This window comes from Mytilus galloprovincialis, chromosome 2, assembly GCF_965363235.1.
Source record: "Mytilus galloprovincialis chromosome 2, xbMytGall1.hap1.1, whole genome shotgun sequence".
NCBI classification, from domain to species: Eukaryota; Metazoa; Mollusca; class Bivalvia; order Mytilida; family Mytilidae; genus Mytilus; species Mytilus galloprovincialis.
In genome coordinates, this window is record NC_134839.1 from 96,598,091 (window position 1) to 96,624,810 (window position 26,720).

At 31.3% G+C, this 26,720-nt stretch overlaps 1 protein-coding gene across 8 annotated transcripts in view; it reads left to right on the forward strand.

Annotated features, from left to right (window-relative positions):
* The window catches only part of LOC143065005 (secretin receptor-like), a 93,387-nt gene that overhangs the window by 53,693 nt on the left and 12,974 nt on the right, over positions 1–26,720 (forward strand). For 7 of the 8 annotated variants that reach the window (XM_076238265.1, XM_076238264.1, XM_076238266.1 and 4 more), the window contains 10 exons: positions 4,434–4,492; positions 11,629–11,728; positions 15,841–15,951; positions 16,581–16,708; positions 19,227–19,321; positions 21,398–21,563; positions 22,331–22,487; positions 25,061–25,121; positions 25,388–25,457; positions 26,088–26,179. In XM_076238265.1, the coding sequence (XP_076094380.1) occupies positions 4,439–4,492; positions 11,629–11,728; positions 15,841–15,951; positions 16,581–16,708; positions 19,227–19,321; positions 21,398–21,563; positions 22,331–22,487; positions 25,061–25,121; positions 25,388–25,457; positions 26,088–26,179 (1,034 nt within the window). In that variant the 5' untranslated portion in view covers positions 4,434–4,438. The remainder of the gene's footprint in view (positions 1–4,433; positions 4,493–11,628; positions 11,729–15,840; positions 15,952–16,580; positions 16,709–19,226; positions 19,322–21,397; positions 21,564–22,330; positions 22,488–25,060; positions 25,122–25,387; positions 25,458–26,087; positions 26,180–26,720) is intronic. The other variant, XM_076238270.1, reaches the window with a different exon arrangement.

The following is a 26,720-nucleotide window of genomic DNA, read 5'->3' on the forward strand; positions in this document are numbered from 1 at the left end:
AAAACTATGTAGTTCACATCATTTCATGCTAGTGTCAAAGGGTAGGTAAATAGCTATCTGACCATTGGTTTATCTGAGTAAAATTCACAATAAGCTTTGCTTTAAATTCATGTAAATCCTCAGTGAATAAGTTTAGTACAGAAATAATTGATATAAAAGTAGCGTTATTTATCCAATGAAATCAATGAGATAAAATAGATGATAACCAGTTTCTGATTGAAGACCAAATTGCAAGTGACAAACGTATTTGTGTAATGTTAACATCGTCAAGTAAAACGGACACTTTGTAACACCGTATCATTCTGATCTTAATTTCAAGTTATCTCTTAGAATTACTAACAAGCATGCCTATTCTTATTTCTAATGATAGCCAAGCGATGTTAGGTTACATCTAGCAAGCAAGGGATCAGAAAGTGTCTTAAATCATGTTGAAAGCTAGACAAAAAATGTTCAAAGATACCTAAGGTGATAAGACACGTCAATCAGAAAGAGACGACTGCAATGAAATTCGAAAAAGGCAATAACAATAAATCAATAAATTGCTTCAAACCCCAGTACAAGGAAAACCCCAGAAAATTCTAAATATTATGACAATATGTACTTTTTTTACTATTATTGTTAACCATAAACTAAATCTACTTTTCTGTTATTATTTGATTCAACTGATAAATTGGAGACAAGCTAAGAAGATTAAACAAAAAACACGGATTTCATAAGTCCGATTACAATAATTATTTAATGATAAAGATGTTAAATCATGCTTCGTTAGCAGTCAGCATAAATCTTTACATGGTATTAAATGTACCAAATACGACTCAATCTTGAAATAGCTAAGATTTGTTTTGAAATCAAACTTATACTTCCGTTGTAACACTCGTATCTTATGGCATTGATCTACTTTCTGTAAAATCGCAGTTTATAATGTTTGAACATATAGATTTTTTTATCTAATTTGAACATGCATCATAATTCATTTTGCTTGTATACTCTTCAACAGTAACATCAATGCTTATTTATATTCCTAACTGTGATCTGCATTTAATAATTGACGTTTTCCTTTTGCACTCATCTTTTTTCATAGCTATTCGTTGTATGACATCATATATGTTGCAGTGCACGTATCAGCTCCCCGATTTGTAAAACACGTTATCGCTATTTGTCCGCCATTACTGAATATCACACAGGTTCCCGTAAAATTTTGACGTCATAAAACAAAATATCTGACGCCACAATGGAAAACTGATTGTTGTTGACGTCAAAAGTTCAAGCGGCCGGGTCAGCCGGGATTAGCGATAAGGTGTATTACACCTATACTGGTGTTTCATTTTGCATTTTTTAGGGAATCATGCACATTTCCAAATTTATGGTTTGAATCAAAGTATGCTTTACTGCTTTTAACTTCAAAATCTACAAAAAGATATAAAATAAGGAATGGTGATATGATTGTACATAAGAAAACCATCCAACAGCGTCTATATTAGGTAGATGTTAGCAGCTACTAGTATATGGATATAAGTTTGTTCCAATTGTGAATGGTGTCTTCATGTTCGGATTCTGATGTTTTTGTTTGAAATTTTAGATGATGTACAGTCATCCATTAACAAGTGTAGAATGCTATGAGTATCATTGGTTTAAAGTGAAAACGTTGAAACCTATAAATGTTACAGTGAATTTAAATGACAATGGGACAATTTTCATCCCCTGACATTAACACATCTAAAGTGGACAGCTTTTCCAGGGAAATGCTGATGAACCACATTAAAATTAATCATAAATTAAATACCAACATTTCAATGATAGTGATAATTGCAAATGTATACAATGAATTGTTTTGTTTCTTCATAACAGCGTCAAAAGCAAGAGATGACTGTGAAGTGACTGATTCACTCTTTTAACACCTGCTAATGAATACTTTTTTCTCTCACCAACATTCGATAAGATCAGAGGTTATTTTTAAAATTGATGATGCAAAAAATAAAACAACACACAACTGATTGAGTCATTCAGTTTAGTTTGTGAAAATAATAATTTGTGTTAGAGAGTGTTGAGCCTATCACTTTGAGTTTATGTTTATAAAGATGTTTCAATCACATTTTAAAGAATCAATTACAAAGTCTCATCATGAATGTATAATACCTTGCATTGTTTTTAGTAATTATATGCATATTTCCTGCAAATTTTATTATCATAATCAACGTTTTCAGTGATTCGACATAATCCCTTAAATTGCAGCAATTTTATATAATCCCGAATCATACAAACTGTCGATTTTGTTTTATATAAGGCCAATAGGCGTGTTTTATTTTATATACATGTACACGGTCAATGGGTGTGGTCTATTTCAAATATACGATTAGTGGTGAATAATTATCATTTTGGCAAGCTTTTAGACAAAAACATGTCTATCAGTTGTTATCCATCCGTTTGATGTGATTGAGCTTTTGATTTGGCCATTTTCGTTTTGTTTTGAATTTTCCTCAGAGTTCAGCATTTTTTGTGATTTAATTATGTCCTATAGACGCTTACTTTTTCATTGCTAATTATTTGATATTCTGTTTAATGTTATTGTCAAAAGGTTTTCATCTACATTTCCAATATAAAGATAGTCAATAAAATAAATTCGTTACACAGTATGATATTGACCTAATACGATATATACGGACCAGTTAGCTCTATAAATAGAGCTCAACATTCGCTTACTCTGTTCAAATATGGAAATTACTGACACCGTATACATGATTATAGGTCACTATATATATAGCTAGCAAGCACACTGTAACTATAACAATATTAGCAGGTTACGTAGTTTTATTTTGCTTTCGGTAAAAAAGAGCATTATCTGTGTCAAAATACTACTATAACATGTATAAGCTACAAAGTGTGCTAGTGACTTACTACGATATAAATAGATGTATATAGGAGGTTAGATAAAATTTATTACTGTTTAAATGTATTAGTTCATTTTAAGATATGCGCTTTTCTCTACTGGTTTTATTGGATATTATTGTGAGTAGTTTTTTATGTCTACAAAAGTAACATATTGGGAATTAGATATCAAAATCTTGTTTTACCATGCCACATACTTATATGGATGTCCAAAGTTTGGTACTTCGTTCGTTGTTGTCTCATGTAATCTCTTCATGTGCTGATAGAATTTGGTGTCGATGGTATATCTTTGTCAGTTTCTGTTAATTAATTGATGTTATTAAGACTCCATTTGTTAGTAACAGTTCAGGATATTATAAAGACGTCACTCTGTCTATAATTGTTAAAAGTTTATGTTGACCCCTTAATGTCTTTTTGGTTATTTGTATCTCATTGAGGTATGCACACATCTCAATTTATTCATTCTCATAACATCTATAGAAGATTACAGGATGAAACAATTTATATTATAAACTGTCAAGTATTACATCAAAGTCAATCATAACAGTATGTGCGCTCGATACTTAAACATGTATTTAATTTGACACAAACGGCTCAGTGCCAATGTTTGGAAAGTACATCAGGTACTATGCAACCAAACTGATTTTACAACGTATGGCCATTAATCGTATAAATTCAACTTAAGATATCTTAGTTGCAACTTTAATTTCAGTAAACTTTTAATTATTTTTTATGCCTTCTCCGTCTTAGAATTCATCTCTACTGTAGTTCAACTTATATTTTAGGTCTATAGTCTCATTGACATTTAAACCAGGTTAAATCCATAATTGTCTACACAAGTCAATACCTGTACTTAGTCAGAAATATGATAGTTGTTGTCCATTCGTTTGATGTGTTTAACTTTTGATTTTGCCATTTGCTTAGGGACTTTCCGTTTAGAACTTTCCTCGGAGTTCGGTATGTTTGTTATTTTACTTTTTAACTCACACGAAATTTTTGATTTCAAATTTGTATTGATACAGATTTAAAATGTAGCATATAGAGTAGGTATGTCTATTTAGATCATTGGTACCAGTCTTATCACACGAAAATGTTGTCTCAAACAACTGAAATTCTTTGAAATTTGTATTTGAAGATTTTATATTAAAACATAATTGAAAAATATCAATGACATACAAGTTTTCAGACATATAAATATTTTATTATGTCTTTTTGTCTGAAGCTTAATCATTATTCACTTGCATTTTCAAGTAAATTTTTCAGTACATTAAGTTGTTCAGAAACTGTTCAATCGACGGTTATGCTGATTGACTACAATCGTCAGTGCCGTTAATAGATGCACTTTTTTGTACTAACTGTATATCAATGATGGTTAAATGACTTCTAGCTTTTTCGTTATTTGTCTTGTCGTTTGATTAAGTTCGAATTTTGTCAACAGGAAAATTAAAAAAGATTCTTTTATTAGTTTTTAAAAGAGTTTGTTCAAACACTATATAGCGTTTTGATAGCAATCTTGCAATGATATTAAACAAACATATCTTTTTCAGGTGCAATGAGTCTACATTTATCATGTTTTGTACTACTGATGTCGACAGAAACCATGGGGGTAAGCTATAGATTTCGTTTTTATGCAATACCAATATCAAACTGTTCGTGCAGTCAATAGACTTACCTATACTTCTAGAAGGCGATTAATAGATGGATAAAATCACACTAGTAAATAATTGATAAAATAAGATGTAAAAACAGACTATCCATATCTGCATGTCCATAAAATGAAATGAAATCTAAGGTAAGAATAAAACATTTTGCATAACCAATCACAACTGTACTAAAGCAGTAAATGTTCTCTCTAATGGGGGTCTTGTTGGGGGTTCTGATCCCGGATCCCGCTTACTGTTTTGTCAAATTCCCGTATCCCGCTTACACTATGTACGTAAGCAATTATCATTATTTTTTTTTTTTTTTTGTTTGTAAATTCCCGTGTCCCGCTAGACTTCAATTCCCGTTTTCACAGCACAATAATTTGATTTTCACGTGTAACGCTTACAAAAAGTCAGATTTAGTTTTCATTTGAACCTAAAATGCTTAAAAATTGAGAAAGGGACAGTAACATGACAAATAAGCAGAAAGCAGTCGAAGGCCCTCAATGGGTCTTCAACAAAGCGTGAAAATCTCTCGACCGGAGGCGGGCTCCAGATGGCCCCAAAACAAAGTGTGTACTAGTTCAAACTGAAAAACTGAAAACTGAACTTACAATTAAAAATATACTAGATCAACAAAAAACAGAGACTCCTGTCGTCAAGGTTATCATACCAAGAGACACACCCAATATGCAGAGGTCAAGAGTCAAAAAGTCATAGTCTGGTCAAGAGTTCCTTACAAAAAAACACAAAGCAGATTTTGAGGAAAGGGTAGTCGTGCTACACAAAACTAACAAATATATCTTTATATCTAAAAAAGATATATTAAGATGTGGTATGAGTGCCAATAAGACAATTCCTCATTTAATTCAATCAAAATATACAAGTTGTACATTGAGGGCAAAGGTCAAGCTCACATGAAGTAAAAATATACACAGCAGTCATGCACGAAAGTTCAGTGAGCACAAAAAACTAGGGTTTACCATTTATTTCAAACCTAACCATGTAATAGTTCTATGGTAACTGATGGAAACACATGATACAGTCATGAAAATTAATATTTGCAATAGTACGACCAGAACAATACAAGACAGAGTTGGAAACAAATGAAAGTAATGATACATACGAATGTTTAATCACAATGCACAAATAAGGAACCGTAGTTTTCATTCAATTTATTTATCTAAAATGTACGCTTGCGTTAAACAATGGAAATTAACACAGTATATGTATATAAACGACCAATCTTGTACTTGATAAAATAAAAAAAATATTTTATCAGAATCGATAACAAAATGTGAAAAGAAAGATAACTCATCACTGAACAGAAAAATGCCAAGATTGGTCTCAACAATAGCCAAGATATACACGTAAAACATAGGGGTGGACCATGATGGGGGAATCTGATTGAAATAGTCACGTTTTGTGCATATTTATTTAGATAAAAAGGAAAAGATTATGTCACTAAATACAGTTATAATACCATTATTGATTTTTCCTATTAGTCTTTGTTAAATTTGCACTTTTCATTCAAGAATATGTGCAGAATTTATCTTTGTTACAAATAAGGAAATACTGGGCATGAGTAAAGTTTTATCCTGTGCAGTACTATAGACAAAATTGTGCATAACGTTTCATTGCACAAAAGAAAAGAAAAATCACTGGAAGATAATCAATCAAATGTTCACCTCTTTTTTACCTGTGTACCAGTTTTAGTTAGTATGTTTCTCAATTTTCCAATTTATGGAAACATCACATAAAAAATGGTGCTTTAGTGTATGTTGATGACACAGAATTTTGTGTACTGCAATGAAACGTAGGATTCATTACCCATAACTGTCAAATTCAAGAAAAATGTTTGTTTCGACCCTTTTTCGTATGATTTGGTGGTATTACACCTTCAACAATCAAAATTGCTATTCCTACAAATGCAATAAAAAATAAAATCACAAAAAAAATGAACTCCAAAAACAAAATCAAAGACTCATACACATTAAACGAATGGATTACAACTGTCATATTCCTGACTTGGTACAGTCATTTTCTCCATATATTGTTGGGCTGTAAAAAAAATATCCCATCTCATTGCCCAATACTAGCAACATTTCGTGTTCATTTTATGTCTCTCAGTTCCTGTTTCTAACATCGGTAGAATCTCAGTCTTCTACTAAAGCGTCAGCAATCAACAATCCATCAAGCAATCAATCAATGTATGGTTGTTCTCATATAAACAGAACTTAAATATTTAGACATCATCGTTCTTTAAATTCAATATTACAATTAGAAAACAAATTGAATAATCCCGCAACTTAATTATATTTGAATCAAAATTTTTCTGCAGAAATTGTTTTAATTTTTAAATCCTAGAGCTCGCATACTTTTGTGCTCAATTACTTGTCATACCATTTTGGTTTTAAAAACAATTTCATATCAGGTAGATTTCAATTAAATATGTGAATCAATATAAGTGGACCCGCAAATTTCAAAGATTAATAATGAATTGCATCTATCTTAAAGTCATAAGAAACGAGTGACCGGTGAAAAATAATGTTCTGCCACTTCTTGAACCAATGGGAAACCATCATAAACTAAGTCTTCTGTGCACGAATTTGTCATTTTTTTCGTGTAAATTTCGTATAATCGTCAATTTTTTTTTCAATCGGTCAGTGTTGTTGTCAAAATATGACAGGTAATTAAAGTTCGTGTTTTGAAGCCGAAGCTTAAGGATTGTCACCTGTTTGTCAACAATCGACAAAAAAACAACCAAAAAGCATGGAAATTAAGCACGTGCTTAACATGTAAATTCAGATAATAGTCTATTTTAAGGACATCCATGCGTATTGTGATCACCGGATTTTTACGAGATGGGTCACACTGAGGTCACTTTGCATACGGAAAATATGTCGGGGTAATTTGCTTCCTGGGAGAAAGCAATTAAAATAAAGTAAACTTCTTCTAAATATGAATAAATTAAAGAATTTTCTTCAGAAAAAAGTAATGTATATGTACATAAGTTTTATAAGGAAAACTATCCATTGAGTTATAAAAAAACATATGCATTATTTTGTTTGATTTGAGGTTTCTTATGACTTTAACAAACATTTGCATTGCAGGAAGTTATAAGTTCTCAAATTGCATCTACTTTAAAAAAAAAAAAGAATGCACTGAATATTTTCTGTTGAATTTCAAGGACTTAGCGTGTTTCGTCAGATACTTGCGTACTGTTTCCAATACGAATTTCAACATGTAAATTCTCGACAAAAGATTGCATTTTATTTGTGGTACAAACTTAATTTCTATGTAAATCGGTGAAACACTTTTTTATAGTAGCAATCGTAATTATATAATAATTTTCCTATACTATAGCATGTGCTTCATTCATCTTATTTTTCTTCTTACCAATATGGAAACCGAATTAAATAATTTCAACTTGACGTTAGCGGAATTGGTTTTTATAAGAGTTCTATTCTAATTTGCTAATCCCAGCTTTATATTGTTATGCAATGTGTGCTCTGTATAAATCCTTGTACATAACGAATTCATAAATAAAAGTAAGGTTTCCGTCATGTATCGGCTTCCGTAAATGGCATTGTGCAAACAAACTCGTTTATATTTCGATTCTGTTTGGTAACTGAAGTTCAATGAAACAAAATTAAACTACAAGAGTAAACTAATTAAGCTCGGAGACAAAATGCCAAACTATGTTTTCTTAATGGAAAATATGGATGGTTGGAAGTTAAATTATTTACCTGAATTTCAATATTGATATGTTCGTTCTAGTTACACAATTTCTAACACGATTTGATGAACTGAGTGATCTTCGGGTAAATGCATGAAGTCTGTACCCCAAACTTATATTGTATATGTAGGAACATAATATTTCAAACACCAACCCCCTGACCAGAAAAAACCCAACTTTTCTCATTGTTATCTGTATAATAACGCCTTTTGAAAATGATGGTGTACTGAAATCGATAAACTTAATTTTGAATCAGCCTGGACACATCCTTGTTACCTATTGTTAGATTCACGATTTTCTTATCCAAGACATGTTTGTCCTCGCAGTATCACTGACTTTGCTGAGAGTTGAGTTTAGTTTCCCGAATGATTTTGTTTAGAGGAGTTATTTGTTGTATATGAAGACAGCCGTGTATTTTTGGTTTAAGTTTCTAGATTTGTGTTACCTTTTCTCTTATGTCGAAATTGATAGGAAAGGACAGTCAATACATTTTATTGTATCTGATGAAAGGTTGTCTACTTTATATATAGCTATCAGAAACTCTTTTTCTTTTGTCTCTTTTGACTTATTAAATTTGTGCAACATCTAAAATAATGTAATTCCTGTATGGTTCATGTCGCTTGTTCCTTATAGTATATACAAAAAAAGCATGTGCTGTTGGAATGCGTTCTCAATATGATTTTCCAGTTAATCCTACAGTGGGATTGTTATTGCACCAGTAATAGACCAATTTTCGCTCGGAAAGTTATGCTGTTTACAATCATCTCTCAAACAGAAACTCTTGCTATCTGTTAATAATATAGGTAGTTCATACCTGATACTAGAGTGTCTGTATGGCTGCTCTTTAAAGTACATTTTGTATCTTCATAACTCACTCATACTCACCTGATTGTTACGGTTTTTATTTGTCTTTTCGTTTACGTTTAACTAAATGTATTCCCGGTTTATTTTGTATATTTGGTTAGAGAGTTCACCAAAGGGACAATACTGTTGCATTCATCCGGCAAACTACCAACATGGGGCCGGTTTTATTTCGATTTGATGACATCTCAAGTATTGCTCATTTTGATTGGGTTTTTTTTTGTATTTTTCGTATTATTAAAGTTAAATAATGATACTTATTGACTCTCGTCAACGTTTTTACACGTATGTTTCTAGCTCCAAAAAGGCGACAATTCATTCCCCATGCATGCGTAGAAAAAGCTGTGAATATGTTTATTATTTAGTGACCTTTCATGTCTAAATTGATTCATGCATTTTTGTTTCGCATTGCTGTTTATTAGCCTTTGCTTAAGATTTCCCTTAGCCATACGCATGATTGCAACAAACCACCACTTCATTAATCTATCTGTCTGAAAGTGTGAAAATGTTTGTATTCAGTTATGTTTTGCGAACGCGCAAGAATCTCCATATATTATGTTGCAAAGTTTTTTAAGTATTATTTTATAGGGTTCATATGTAGTTTGCATTAACGAGTTATCGTATTCAATGGTTAGTGCTATTGAACTAAACAGAAGAAGAAGATTACCAAAGCGGTACTTTCAAACAGTTTCAAATATTGAAAACCCTTAATGACATTACAAACCCAGGACAGCTGTCCAATGATCAGAACTGATTTACAAATGGCCCACAATAATCAACATTTAAATTAAATCGGATGAAATTCATGAGTCATATCATGTGCTTCAAAATACTATCATAGTCTTTTGAATATACGATCGCCGTCATTAAAATCCATAATGATAAACATTAAGGAAGATTCCAACCGTAAATTGAATTTGCATATATAATGCAGAACTTCTATTACCATGAATCTTTTGAAATATTTTTTTTCGATTCTGTATTATATTTTTAACACAAAAATACTTTTAAAATTTAGTGAAACAAAACATGCACTTTATGCCGCTATGGCTGATTACAAAGTACTTCCTTTACGCCGACTGGCTTTTATTTTCTAATTGAATTGTTTTTGAAATCTGCATTTTAAATTCATTACTTTTTTGAGTATATATTATGGTGTAATCTATAAAATTCATTAGCTTGAATATTAAAGACCATGCTGCAGCTGCGATAAAACTACGCTCTTAAGGCAAAATTTCTATGCAGTGCGTTATATTTCCAAAGCATATACTCATGTAAAAGTGCATGATTGTTTTTAATAATGAGGGTCACAAATAACGTACAAAGAATGTACTTTCTTTACAATTGAAAATGTTTCATTTTAATGTTTAAAAAAAAATAACGTTTAATCATTACTTCAATTTATTACTATAATAAAAATAGAGGAAAATAGTTTTGCTTTAGGTGTTTAAATCTACTGTAGTATAAAAAGTAAAATCACAAAAATACCGAACTCCGAGGAAAATCAAAACAGAAAGTCACTAATCAAATGGCAAAATCAAAAACTGGAACACATCAACAGAATGGATAACAACTGTCATATTCCTGACTTGGTACAGGCATTTTTTTATGTAGAAAATAGTGGATTGAACCTTGGTTTCATAGCTAGCTAAACCTCTCACTTGTATGACAGTAACATCAAATTCCATTACATTGACAACGACGCGTGAACTTAACAAAATGACATAATAGGTAAAAAAGTCAATAACAAAGGAGTCAACATTGTGCTATGATCCTAATCATTAAAAGTAACACCTAAAGGTAGATAGACAAAGCTGTTTTTTCATATTTTCTGTTCTTTCTTTATTCTGTTTTTACTAGTCCCTAACAGTGGGAGTTTATACGATATCATCCCATTTTCTTATTTTGGTGTCCCAATATACAGACAGATGTTTCAATTCAGCATCAATGTTTAAGCAAATAGAAAACCCAGAACGAATTCTTAACAAATGGATTATTTATTTTCACATTTTGTTTTGACATGCACCGGGAACTGGAGTTGTAGAACAATACTGGTACCAATTATAATTACCTACTCTCCGAAGCAATAATCTTGTTGTTAATTATTATCGGTCTTGATCTCGGACTCTCAGATCCAAAAGTTTGGGACAATCAAAGTTTATCATTTGCATGAGGAAAACAGCAAAATAATAAAAATATTAAACGAATATGAACTAAATCACAAAAAAATAGAACTTTTACGACAAAATTGGCCAAGGAACTACCAAATAAACCGTCTGTGTGTTTGTACTTACTTTAACTTCAGGGATAAGATCACTGCATTTTGTAAAATAGTTTGGGAAATTGAATTATCATTTACGTTATGGGGTTGTTTTCATACACACGCATACAAATATACATGTATATTTTTATAATTATAGTGTTCGTTTTTTAACTGCATTGGAGTATGTATAATATAGAAATGAATATCTAAATCAGTAAAATATTTTTCATTGATAGGTAATTGTGGACATTTCGTTGAATGAACAAAATCGAGGCATTGCCGAAGCTAGTCAGATTTGTCAAGGACTAGTAGAAAATGAAGGAAATCAGAAAAATGGTAAATTTAAAGTTTAAAAAATAGAGCTTATATGTTAAAACGTTTCTATTGAAGTTTTATCATTTTATCACGCAGTTCATTACAGAATCAAGCTCAACAAGTAAAAATGTTAAATACTTCAATAACAGCTACGTGAAACATGAAATAAATAGTCTATGTCATAATAGAGGTTTCCCGATTTGCTACCGTACCAACCGTAGTACGAACTGGGAGCCGTCATTGATCTTTTGAAATTAATTCATATATGTCCTTAATGTCAATGTATTTTTTATGAATCATTATAAAAAGTATTTGAATGATTTTTAGCTACAACTTGGTATATTTTTTATGTATATATCTTACCTAATCATAACAAACGATATCGTGTGTACTCGATTATGCTTTCAACAAACCGTTGCCAGTAACCGTTGCAACGAACGGTTTGTAATTAAGATTTACTTCCCCTGAAATTTTACAGGTAAAATCAAGCTATATATATATATATATAGCACATTCATAATTTATCTTATGTTTGACTGTTATATTTATGTAATAGTATAAAATGAAAAGGTTGGCATACTTTAGGGGAAGGTTTTAAGAAAAGATAATAGAATAAGAGCTTTTTTATCATTCAAAATTGACCCCTTTCAAAATGTATAATGTTAAAGGTAAATACAAATCCTGTTTCAATATTGAGGTCGCTGAAATGTTTTTAGAAAGTGTATGCAAGGTACTGCACAGTGAATAATTATAAACACAACGGTACAGCTTTGATGGTGTGACTTGGATTTTAATAAATTATCAGGAGGATTTCTTTCCATTTAGATATAATTTCAAATTGTAGGTTAATTCAGTTGTTCAAATTCATTATCTTTAGTACCATTCTTATATTTTTCTGCAAGTTGCAAAAATCATCATTCAGACGTATGAGAAATTTTACCAAAAGTTAAAAGTACGAATAAAGTATCAAATAAAAGATACACACACACAATATTCAAAGAAAACAAGTGTCAGTACAATTTATTACCAACCGTACTTGATACGTAGCAAATCGGGAAACCTCTAGTAGGAGAGATGTATCGATATAAGTTTTCATATATCTTTTAGTAAAGGTAACCTACTTATTCAATATCAATTCTATACTTTTACATCTATACCAGAAGAAATTAACCACAATTTTATGCTTTTTAGTGATAATTTTGTCAAACAATAGATATAGGAAGATGTGGTATGAGTGCCAATGAGCCAACTCACCCTCCAATAACAATAAATAAAGGTAAACCATTATAGGTCAATGTACAACCTTCAACATGGAGCCTTGGCTCACACCAAACAACAATAAAGGGTTCCAAAATTACTAGTGTAAAACCATTCAAACGGGAAAACCAACAGTCTAATCTATATAAAAAAAAACGAGAAACGAGAAACACGTATAAATTACATAAACAAACGACAACTACTGTACATCAGATTCTTGACTTAGGACAGGTGCAAACATTTTCAGCGGGATTAAACGTTTTAATCGTATCAAACCTTCTCCCTTTTTCTGAAACAATAGTATAACATCACAACATAGAAAAACACACGATAAAATATCAATTGGAAGACTTAACTCAATCAAAAAACGTAAATGAACACACTATGACGAATAAATTTGATCTGCGATACCTGAATGCAAATGCATAGTTAATAAAATGTTAGGGACAAATGCATAAATATAACTAACCAAAAATTCCAAATTCAACACAACAAAGTCAAAATTGAATTTGTGGTGATCTAATTATAAACATCGTTAAATTTGAGTGTAGTTCTTTTGGTTAATACATTAAGCCACGGATTGACGAGCTAAAAAGACAAAAACAAAAGCTCGAAAAGGAAACACAAATTATTAACTTATCTACATAAAACAAATCATAATCCATAGAGGAAAAAAAACTCACCCATCAACTCATTGACCTAAGGTGCCCTGAAAAGCTTAACAGTGGTTGCTACAAGTAACAACCATTTTCTTATAAAGTTAAATATGGCATGTTATTTGGTACTACAATTTATAACAAAAACGGAACCATAGTTGCTTAAACATCACCAAGCGCATTATCCATTCATACACAGGCCGGATCAAACAGGTACGAAAACAAGTTTTTTTTAAGGTTGAAGGATAGACAGATATATATGATTTTCTAATAAATGTTTCAATATTACGGTAACGAACTTAATTAGATTATCTTTTTCCGATGACATTTGCTAATGGTTGTATAGTCTCAGCAAATTCGAAATATTCGAGTCTAAATAAGAAGTAACAGGAAGACTTTCGGATACAAAAGTCGTCATTACTAGAATTATAATGTCTAATAAACATATCTAATCCACCAAAGGCAGCTACAGATAAGGATATTGTGACAGGAATTCTAAATAACCATATTTTGATTATGACGTTTTTTCAAGAAATATTTTGAAAAAAAATGTGGGGAATGTGTCATTGAGAAAACAACCCGACCAAACAGCAGAAAACAGTCAAAGGCCACCAATGGGTCTTTCACACAGCAAGAAATCTGGCAGCTGGAGGCGAGCTTCAGCTGTCCCTTAAGCAACAAAGTTCACCATTGCAGCATACATAGTCGTCACACGGAACTGTAAAACATATAAATGAACTAAAATTAATGAAAAAAAACCGTACACGACTATCAAAGGTTAGAGGATCATGACTAGTGACAGGTGCAAAAATGCGGTGGGGTTAAACACGTTTTGTGAGATCTCAACCCTCCCCATTTACCTCTTGCCAATTCAAGATGTTAATGTCTGTGTCATTTGGTATCTTGTGGACAGTTGTCTCATTGACAATCATACCACATCTTCTTTTTTATATATAAAGTTGAAGAGCATTGATGACCAAACATTTCAAAAGGTTGTGTCAAAAAACGGCTAACATTATTTGAATAAAACTCAGTCAAAAGTCCAAGCATGATGTCATATAAATATGTAATAGCAAAAAACTAAGAAAAATGACAATGATAGATAAGTTAATATAAAAAAGATGTGGTATGATTGCCAATGAGACAATTAAGAAAAATGACAATGATAGATAAGTTAATATAAAAAGGAAGATGTGGTATGATTGCCAATGAGACAACTGTCCACAAGAGACCAAAATGACACAGACATTAACAACTATAGGTCACCGTTCGGCCTTTAACAATGAGCAAAGCCCATACCACATAGTCAGCTATAAAGGCTCCGATATGACAATGTAAAACAATTCAAACGATAAAACTAACGACCTTATTTATATAAAAAAAAAATGAACTTCTAGCAGTTATTTACATGACAGCCCCAGACCCTAATTAAACTGACCGAAAGATATGTCTTTATTATGGATTACCGTTGTCTGTTTGTCCTAATTTCAATGTCTAATCGTAACTCTAGAATGAGTCGATCTCGTAGATTGATATACAGATTGATTCTGTTCTGGTGTTTTGTATTAAGTCATGGCGGTCATGTTGATTCATACACAAAAATGTAGTTTTTAAACTTAAATCTAGCCTACAAACTTAAATCTAGCTACATTAATCTGAATATGAACATAATGAACCCTAGAAGATGAGAAAATTTAACAAAGATATAAATGATTAGAAATTCAAAATCTACCAGAAAAATGTATCCATCAAAATTATCAGGTTATTTTCTGATGTAGTTATTTCTCGTTTAGTCCTGATTTTTCTGTAAAAAGGTTTGTCCAGTTTTCATGATAAGGGAATAACATATGGCCGACGAAAAAATCAAAACACTGGTTTTGATTTCACTTGAACACATTTGAAATACTGCATATTTGAAAAGAAAATATCTAACAAAAAAGATGGTAATGTATACCAATATAAATATCAACACTGGTTCCATAGGAGTAATTCAGGTTTCAATGAGTTTGCAGTTTATAGTGTTTTCCGTTATTGATTTATTATAGTATTATATTATAAACCAGCATGCTTACTTTGTAAATCGAAGAGATGACGTTCAACTTTAATAATTGACAAAAAATTATGCGATAAAAATAGGCTAGGTGTGAAGAATGTCTTGTATAAATGAGGACAATCATAAAAGGAACTATTTCTGTATTATTTTATTTGTTCTGTTTTCAGATAGTTTATGTGGAAGAGTATGGGATACAATAGCATGTTGGCCTCCTACACCATCTGGAAGCATGGTAACAATACCCTGTCCAAATTACCTCAATGGCTTTAATACAAAAAGTAAGAATTTAAACATGTACAGCCCTTGGATGGTGTAAACCTCCCAAAAAATGTGTATGGTGTAATGGCGTATGGCATATGGTGCAATGGTGTAAGGTGTATGGTGCTATGTCGTATGGTGTAACGGGAATGGTGTAATGGTGTATGAGAAATGGTGTGATTGTGTAACGTGCGATCGGGAATGGTGTGAATAAATGGTGTACGACATTTCATTAGTTGAAAACAAAGTTCTTTTTATTATAATTTTTCGGATTGTAAACATAAACAATAATGATAATCTTAATATTTGAAATTTAATTGTATTATGGGTGATTTCGGATCGTGTAGATAGAATGGGTAATGGTGTATGGTGTAATGTGTAAGGTGTATGGTGCAAAAGTGTAACGTGTATGGTGTAATGGTACAAGGTGTATGGTGTAATGGTGTATGGTGTATGGTGTATGGTGTATGGTGTATGGTGTAATGGTGTATGGTGTTAATGGGAAGTTTACACCATCCAAGGACTGTATATAGGTTTATTAACAACAACATACTTATTACACGTATATATCATATTCAAACTTCATCATTGTTAGTTTTTTTAAATGATTTATATGACAATTAGATAAATATTATTGATATATTTGTAGAATTCGCCAAGAAGTACTGCACAATGAATGGGACCTGGTTTTTCCACCTAGGTTTGAATGTTACGTGGACTGATTATAGAGAATGTCCATACGTGTCTACACTAGAAGAGATACCAGAATTAATAAGAGTAGGCTTTTTTATAAAAAAAACCACCATCGGTCTCATAAGTTAAAAATAAATAACAAGACACGAATGATTGTAAATAAAGGTGTTCAAATCGCATAAAGCTTGTGAATAATGAGTTTACTAAGTTGCATTTCTTAAGAAGCTTATGACATATATCTATTGATGTGAGTTTGTTTTATATCTACGTCTAAAAAGTAAAATAATAATAAATACCGAACTCCAAGGAAAATTCAAAACTGTAAAGGCACAATCAAAAGCTCAAACACATCAAACACATACCAACTGTCATATAACTCCATTGGTACAGGCATTTTCAATATGGTGGATTAAACCTGGTTTTATAGCTAGCGTAACATCTCATTTGTATGGTAAAAGAAGGCAACAGTAGTATACCGCTGTTTGAAAGTAAAAAATCGATTGAAAGAAAACAAAACCGGTTTACAAACTAAAACTTAGGTAAACACATCAACTATTAGAGGAATACAACGAAACAACAGAAACACTGAACCCAAAGGGCAATGCAACAAACACAGAAACCGACTATAAGATAACAACTGCCATTTTCCTGACATGGTACAGGACATTTTAATAAAAAAAATTGTGGGTTGAACTTGATTTTGTGGCTAGCCAAATCTTGCACTTTTATGGCAATGTTAAATATAACACTAAAATGACACCACTACAATCGTATTTAATTTGATTATATTCAGTCGGAAACCAGGTTGAAATAGAACAAAAGAATCGAAGCTCTTTGTTAGAGAAGGCGATAAATGTTTACTGTATTGTTTACTTTAGTGACAAAATTTTTAAAAGTTAATAGAAACAAACAAAATTGCAATTTTCTTCTCAATTACGAGGTGTTTTATTTTAAAAACACCATTTGCATAAGTTTTCAATTTATCTAGTTCATAGTTAAGCAGAACAATTAGATATCAAGTCGACGACATGGGTATCTGTCAAGTTGGATGACAAAAATGCATAACCTCCGATTTTTTTGAAAAAATTACCACGGACGGAAACCATATCAATCTATTACTTCAGTAATTTTCGTGTCTGCCCTTCCATTATGTGACTGAAGAAAAAATTCCAAAAATGGGTAACAATTGTATCGAGAAGAGAAAATCGAGTGCACCGTTTTATGTTAGGGCGTGTTTGAGTTGAGTATTTTGTCTTGATATCGTACAAAGCAAGAATATTTCATACATCGTCTCGCTTCAAATTCTATCATTTTTATACATTAAAGCTACAGGTTGACGTTATAACACAAAAAAATCACAGTACTAAAAGATGAAATATATAGGTCAAGTGAAATACCTATCTAATGAGTCACAAAAACAGAGAAGGTGTGTTCGAATAGCTATTTTTTTACTGAAAGTACTTGACGACAGTCTTTCAAGTTGGATGATGAAAATGCATATCTTCGAAAAATTCCAATTTTTTGTGTGTGATACCTAGAGTTTATAGTCTTCATACACTAAAAAAATCTAGTCTGCCCTTCCACGAAATATTTAGAATTTTTTAAAATGTTTATGAATTTTCGAAAATTCCACCTGACAACCGATCAGACAATAGTTTTAAGTTGAATCAATGCAGACAAGATTATTAACTGATGCTCATTAGCTAGTTGATACATTTGTCTTTAAAAATACAACTGACATATAAGGATCGTAATGGTGCAATATGGATAAATTTATCGGTTTCCAAGAGCAAAATTGGTAGCGCGTCATCCCTACAATGGCTTCCGTTTCTACGATTGTGAAAATGAACTGGTGTAATGGGGAGATAATTTTGACGAAGTAGGATCCTGACTGTGACAGTTTGCGAACAAAACAAACAGACATGATATATTAAAAAATCCAAAAAGGGACTGCAATCAATATTTATTTATAATCTTAATCACTATAGAAACAACCAAATGTCGACAAAGAAAAACAAAGAAAAACAAAAAGGCATATAGACTAATCACATTAGCAAAAACAATCGACACGAATACAAGAACTTAATACAGCACAATAACATTTTCAGCTGTTCATACAAAATCATCATCGATATCATGCTTAATATTAGTATGCTAGACGCGCGTATTAATATTAGTATGCTAGACGTGCGTATTAATATTAGTATGCTAGACGCGCGTATTAATATTAGTATGCAAGACGCGCGTATTTTTTTTTGCAAAATACTCATCAATGACGCCCTAAACAGTGGCAAACAATACCGGAGAACATGTATGTAATAAGCTCCAAACCAGTTTTGAAAATCAGTCCAAACAATTGCTACCAAAATCACAAACTCAAAGTTCAAAATTCAAGATGGGGGGGGGGGGGGGGGGGGAGGCAAAAAATCCTTTCCTGACATAATAAATGAATTCATCGACATAAGACTTTTTATAAATAATATAACGAAAGCTAGTAAAATGTGATCAATTAATTTGTTATCAACTTGTATTAAATTTTACTCATTTATTATCACTTTAGAATAAGTATTATAATATATTATTTATAATCCATATTTTACAGAATCACATGCCGTACATCCGTCTAATGTTTAACATTGGATATGGAATTTCACTGGTTTCATTAGTGTTAGCAACAGCATTAATGTTAACATTCAGGTATTCTTTATTTCATTCTTGTTTCAAATACTGAATATTAAAAGCAATGGACAACTTCCGAGTTCGATGCGTTTCCACCAATAAACTTAGGTTTCAGTGAACATCATGAGTGCGTTTATTGGCATCGTCACTTCCGTGCTCGTGTTGGGCGAGCGTTGATGCTTTATTGCATAAATTATTCGACAAATTAAATTATTAAAATTTACAATCAGCAATGCTGTCATTATGGAAACAAGAAATATTTCTACCTAATCCTGTACAATGCCGATCACTAAGACGCTTGATTAATGTTAAAAGCGCAGAGATACAGGCGATTCCTTCTATCTGGCAAATGACTTAATAAAGGCGCGCATGCATAATTGACGATTTTTTTTCCAGTGAAGTACATAACTCGAAATGGTACATTCGAACATATTATTTTGGCTAACTCTATATAGAAAAAGGAGTTGCTTGACCCTAACTCGTATGCAGTTGACTTTATTACAGCATTTTCTTCCAAGTGTACATGTGCCTATCAAATATTACAAGATTTTCTTTATTTCAACATTTCTCGTGAAAGTAATTAAATGAGGGTCACCTGTAAATTATAAAACATTTATTAAACCTAATTAAATTGCACCTTGCGTTATAATCCAATAATCTGACCCCAATTTAGAAATGCATACTGTAATTGGCCTTAATAAATCCGATTGTGTGTTAGGAATGTTGTTATCCACATTGGGAATATAGATAAAGCAAGCATGTTTCGTAATGTGTTGATGAAAAAGAAAAAAATATTAATATGATTACCCGATACAACTCTGATGCCGTGCAAAGATATTTTCTTCATCAAATTCGCCATTGTATGCCCACCATTTCGAAATGGAAAAGGATGTAGTTAAAATAAATCCTCTTCATACAAATATGTTGACATAATATAGGAAAATCCACCCAATTGTCGAATTTTTGTTTTAGTATATTCTCGCTCTCCATCTTGCTTGTGAATTTGAAAATGATAAAAAGGTAATGACAGCAACAAACTAATGTAACAATCGAATTATGCAGAATGAGCAATACATCATAGCAATTTGAGTAAGTGGAAACCCAAATGAAAAGCACGATAACGTAAATAAATTTCCCCACACTACTTGAGGGTAGTAAATTCCAAGCTGTTCATGAACAGAATAGCATCGGAACTTTAAGCAAACGAAGCAAGAATTGCATAATTGGATTGAAATAATCGAAATATACACGATAAGAAGTTAACATGCAAAATTGCCCCCAAAATAACCAAGTCCATTTTTCAATAGTGTTGTAATGATATTAAATTTATCTTTTTGGAGGCAAAATCTTTCATTTTAATACAAAATTCATTCGGGTTTTTTAAATGTAGAGGAAAATCATTGTTTTCATCCCTTTAATTAAAATGTGGAATCCTATAATTCTATAAAATATATTTCAATCTTACAGCCAAATGACAAACAAAATACAATAATTTAGAAGTTGCATTGTCAGTTTCTTTTTTCGACTTATTTATCGAATATCCCTTTTTCTTTATTCGAAACCTCTGTAATACTACTATTCTAAATGATTGAGGAACTATTTGACAGATATTGACCTTACAATTTAAGGCCCATATTGCCTGTGGTAGTATATTGTCCCGTATGTTGAAGTAAAAAAGTAATACAAAATTGAGATATTTTAATGTTTCTAATATTTCAAGTAATCATCCTTTACAATGTATAATCCAAAGAAGCGAAGCATTATGCTTTATTTTTCCTCCTTCTTTTGTTGTTTACGTGTTATCAAAATGAAGGATAACCATTACATTTTTACACAGAGAAAAAGAGTTTTCATAAACAACAGGTGTTACAAATATTGGTTTTAAATTAACTCCCCATAAAGACCGTGATTGAAATTTTGTTCGCCAGACGCATGTTTTGTCAACAAAAGACTCTTCAGTGACGCTGGAAAATTTAGTAAGTATTTTGATTTGCACTAGGTAATAAGTTCGTCCGTAAACTCAGTGTGTTTGAGAAATGCAAAAATTTATAACCAAATAAATAAAATGTTTATATATTTTACTTTTATTTGTAGACGATTACGATGTCCTAGGAATATTATCCACATACATCTATTTATATCCTTTATACTGAGGGCATCGATATCTTTCATGAAAGAGAACTTGTTGGTAAATGGAACTGGATTTCCATCAGATATTCGAGAAATTAATGGCAATTTAGAGTTTATTACCGAAGGGAACGTGAGTATTACCTTTAACTGTATATTTTTCTTAATTTATAGATAAAGCCAATATCAGTATAAAAGGAAAAACAGGCACACTAAACTATTATACAAAAACAAACACAAATATACATAGTAACGGACTATTAGATAACAACTATCATATTTCTGACTAGGTACATATTCGTTGCCATCTGGGAAACAGATATTCCAGAACGAAAGAAAACTCCTGAGGGCTCGAAACAGACCCTGTTCTAAAGTTATCAGTAGAGCTGTTTCACTGTCTATTCTCGAAAAGTTCTCCTGACAGTTCTAATGAGATTTTCAGAGAGGTTAGATCCCGTCTTTACTATACAAACATGAAGTCTCATTACTTAGTCGACGGACACAGCTGAGGAATGGCATGGGGTTGAAAGAAGTGATTGCAGTAGCATTATCAGTACAAAAACCACCTGCTGTAGAGAGCTAGACTAAGTAGTACCCATCATCCGAGTTCATGTAGTAAACATAATGACGGGGAACATGATAATAGTTATCAAAAGTACCAGGATTATAATTTAATACGCCAGACGCGCGTTTCGTCTACGTAAGACTCATCAGTGACGCTCATGTCAAAATAGTTATAAGGTCAAACAAGTACAAATTTGAAAAGCATTGAGGACCCGAAATCCATAACGTTGTGCTAAATACGGCTCAGGTAATCTAATAAAACATACAACCACTTTGATCATTTCTGTTCGTATGAACGTTTCTTTAATTTTGAATATTCATATATTATGTTTTCAGCATTGGCAGTGTAAATTATTCTTTACAACATTTCACTATATACTGGCAACAAATTACATGTGGATTCTTGTAGAAGGATTATACTTAAACATGTTAATAACTGTAGCTGTGTTCTCAGAGAAAAGTGGAATAAAATGGTTCACCCTTTTCGGATGGGGTATGTTCATGATTTTCTCTAGTATTATTTATGTGATATAAAGGCCAATACTTAATGACTGTTTTCCTTTTCTAGATAATTATATGTTAAAAAAAGAATGATCAATTATACACACACAAACTGAAACATTTTTCATCATTGTAATATATCAGCAATATAAGACCTTCAAAAATACCAAAATAACTGAAACCACTAACGATTCAAAATATCATCTATCGCTTATAAATAACGATGTGTGATTTATAACGCTTCTGCCTTTTATCTTGAAAATTGCCCTTATCCCCCCATACCATTCCCATATTCTCAGATCACTTTCTATTGTGCGTCGCCATGTTTGTTTTGGTCTCCTTCATTCTCTTTTCCCCTCGGGTGTCCATCAAAGGGTTATATTTGTTATGTCACGTTTGAATATTCGAAGAAAATAGCCAATCCTTTTACTTCGCCTTACTTTAATTTCTGCTCTGATGTGTCTTTGTAAGGTTAGGTAGAATAGATCTAAGAACGACACTGATTGTTATGCCCCATTTATTATGTCCTATTTATGGGCATTATGTTTTCTGGTCTGTGCGTCCGTTCGTTCGTCTGTTCGTTCGTTCGTCCAACCGTCTGTTCCGCTTCAGGTTAAAGTTTTTGGTTCAGGTTAAAGTTTTTGGTCGCGGTAGTTTTTGATGCATTTTAAGTACAATCAACTTTAAACTTAGTACACATGTTCCTTATGATATGATCTTTCTAATCTTAGTGCCCAATTAAATATTTCCCAACATTTTCATGGTCAATTGAAATGATAGTGCGGATTGGGCATCCATGTACTAGGGACACAATTTTGTTTTCTTTTAACATTATGATATTTTTTAACCACGTTTTTTTTCATTATTTATTTACAATATCTAAATCATACCATTTGAATGTTTAGTTACGTGCATTTTGTTTAGCACAAAAGCTTCATCTTATATGTCAGACACAATGAAAACAAAAACAACGCCATTATATGAACAAAACGGATTACAAATTGCTAAAAAAAGTTACCGTAAAATTTATATTTCTCTACCTTATATAAGATAAATTTATATTCTACAAACACAATATTTGACACAGAAAATAAGATAAAGCAAGCCCAAACTTTAGCAATAATTAGTAATCAGTAATTTAAGTTCTCTTATAGATATGTCAGTCAATATTAACACATATATGCAAAATCATGGAATAAAATTCTATATTTAGAAAATTTTAAACTGCAATTAATCAATGAATATAATACTACTGACAGAATAATAACTGAAAGCTGTTTTATCTGATTTTTTTGCTTGAAAATGGGGTAACGAGTATGCATGCACAACAAATTCAAGAATAAAACAAACCTTCAAGCGAAACGTTTTTTTTTTAAATTTCCTTTTTTCATACATTGGTTTCAATATAGTGAATTGCTGTGTGTTTGTTGTTTCTAAATTTACTAGAGGTATGAGAAGGGGGTGAGATATAAAAAAAAAAACATGTTGAACCCCGGTGCATTTTTGTTAGGAGCCTCTTGTCTTTTTTAGTCTTGTATGATTTTTAATTTTAGTTCATTTATATATTCAGAAGTTAAGTATGACGTTCATTATCACTGAAATAGTTCAAATTTTGGATCAGGGGTCACCTGAAGCACGCCTCCTGGTGGGGGATTTTCTTGCTGTATTGAAGACACATTGGTGGCTTTCGGCTATTTACTGCTCTTTTGTAGGGTTGTTGTTTCTTTCCCCATTCCCTATTTCCATTCTCAATTTTAATGATAGATGGATTGATGAGCGGCTGGGTATTTAACGTAGAGAGGCAATTAAGTGAAATTGAGAATGGAAATGCTTTTATATATGCATAATTTTATTCAGTGCGTTATCGAAAAATGACCCTTAAGATACAAAAGGAAAATAAAAAAAAAACATTTATGTATGGAAACTGCCGAAAATCGAAATAGTTGTCTAGTTAAAGATTATTAGTATTGTAGCATGGCATCTTTTTCTTAATCCAGTTTAAATGCATCCTGTAGACGTTTTTAAATCTATAAAGGAGAAACTAATTGCCTTTTTTAAATGCCTTTTAGTCGATACAAAAAACTAAGTTCTTAACTCAGCGTTTTTACCTAAAATGAATTGAATTAAATCTTGAACTATATTTCTCAAAATATTTCCAATTTATAGAAACTACCATGTTTAATCTTATATCGTGGAATTTTAACCGATTATACAACATCGAAATTGTTAAATATAGATGCATTCATGATTTTATTTAATATGTTAATGTTATAAATAAATATGAGGTAGTTTTTTTTTAATTGTTGATTTCAAAGTTATAATTTTCAAAAATTAATCGAAGTAATCTACATGATATATAAACATGTCAATTCGCAGAAATTTCCAAAGCGATGACATGGATGTTGTTTACAATTTAATTCAAACTCCGACATGCCTCAACATTTCTTAACTAAAAAGGGTTAAAATTAATAAAATATTTGTAAGCGACAATCATAACTTACCCACTACGTTTTGGTTTCTTAATTTTGATATTGTTCAATCAGTCTTATCTTTTTTATATTTCAGTTTCACCTATTCTGTTTGTTGGTCCATGGGTGATAGTCCGGATACTATACGAAAATACTTAGTAAGTTGTCTTTTATTTCGAGTTTTTACTTATAGGGGAATGTAGAACATTTTGCAGATCTTCAGCATATTTGCTTTTTGCAAACACACATTCATTGGAAGACTATGCAACACCTTTGAAGCATTGTGCCTATAAATTAATAAGTACTTAGTCTAAAAAGATGAAATAAAACAGACACACATATCCTTTTATTAATTATTAAGAAGGGTTGAAATCAGTAAATAAGCTTTATCATTGACTTCGTTAAATTATTTTATATCTATCAGCTGTTGGAACACTCACACTCGACCAGGATATTTCTGGATCATGAGAGGACCAATTGTTTTATCTGTAGCTGTAAGTAGAAATTCCGTAATGTCCATATACAAAGTTACAATTTAATAGACTTATATTCTGATACATTATTATTTTATAATTGAATGCAAGATAAAAGTAGGGTGCAAAATGTTTATTCTTCATCCCATTTGACAATTAACAAAATCACTGCACGTTAAAAAGGCAATACACTCAATAAATATGCTCAAACTGTTTTGAAAGTATCGGCAAAGGGGACATAATCAGTATTTCATCTACGAAACTTATTAGTGATTTATAAAAGATAAATAAACTAAAAATACTAAAAGATATGCAGTACATATATATAACATCAATTATAACAGCATACTTTTGTAAAGGGATCTATATGTTATTAAAATACCTTAAAACCACAGAAAATTTAAGAAAATTAAATTGTCAATTTGTAAGTCATGATATTGAAAAATGAAGAGCAGACATAGGAATAATGCACATACATGTACATATAAATCGTGGAGATGAAATAAAAAAATAATAATTAATTGCAAAAAACACTAAGTCATGATATTAGTTTAAGTGTCTTGAGCAAAAGAGACAGTTTTGGTTCTATGGTAGGGCTAGTTTTATAATAGGAACTTTCGTCATATTAAAAACGTTTTCTTTTCATTTCAGATAAATTTCATGATCTTTTTGAATATAATTAAAGTTTTATTTACAAAATTAACTGCATTCAACTCTTTTGAAACGAAGAAATTCAGGTACAGGTGAGTACATACATGCTATGTTATTGCAGATAGGAAATGCTAGTTAGTAAGCTCTGATTGGTAACATAATTGCTTTCAGAGGGACCATTCCTTAAATTTCTTAAAATTATATGTTGTATCCAAGTGCATCAGTATAAGTTTTCTATATGTTTTCGGGTTTGACGATATAATTTTCTTTGTTTTCCTATTTATATCCTTCAGGTATATGTTTTTCTATGATTATCTCAACAACGGTGAATTAAATCAAATAATGAAATGAGAATTTGTTTCAGTACATACATTACCATTTAGAGTGTCTACAGGCTTGAATTGCTTATTTTATAAATCATCGTTATTTATATATAAAGTAAAGTTTGTTTTTTACTTTCGCATTTTTTCTCTCTCATAAAACCACGACACGCTTATTTTTACCAAACTGATTTTGATATTCGTCAATTAAGTAATGATAAGAATTAAGAAATTTTTCACGAAAAACGATGAAAAAATATTCCATAAAAAAATTGATCTGGTTAAAGAGACTAACAAATAAAAAATATATATA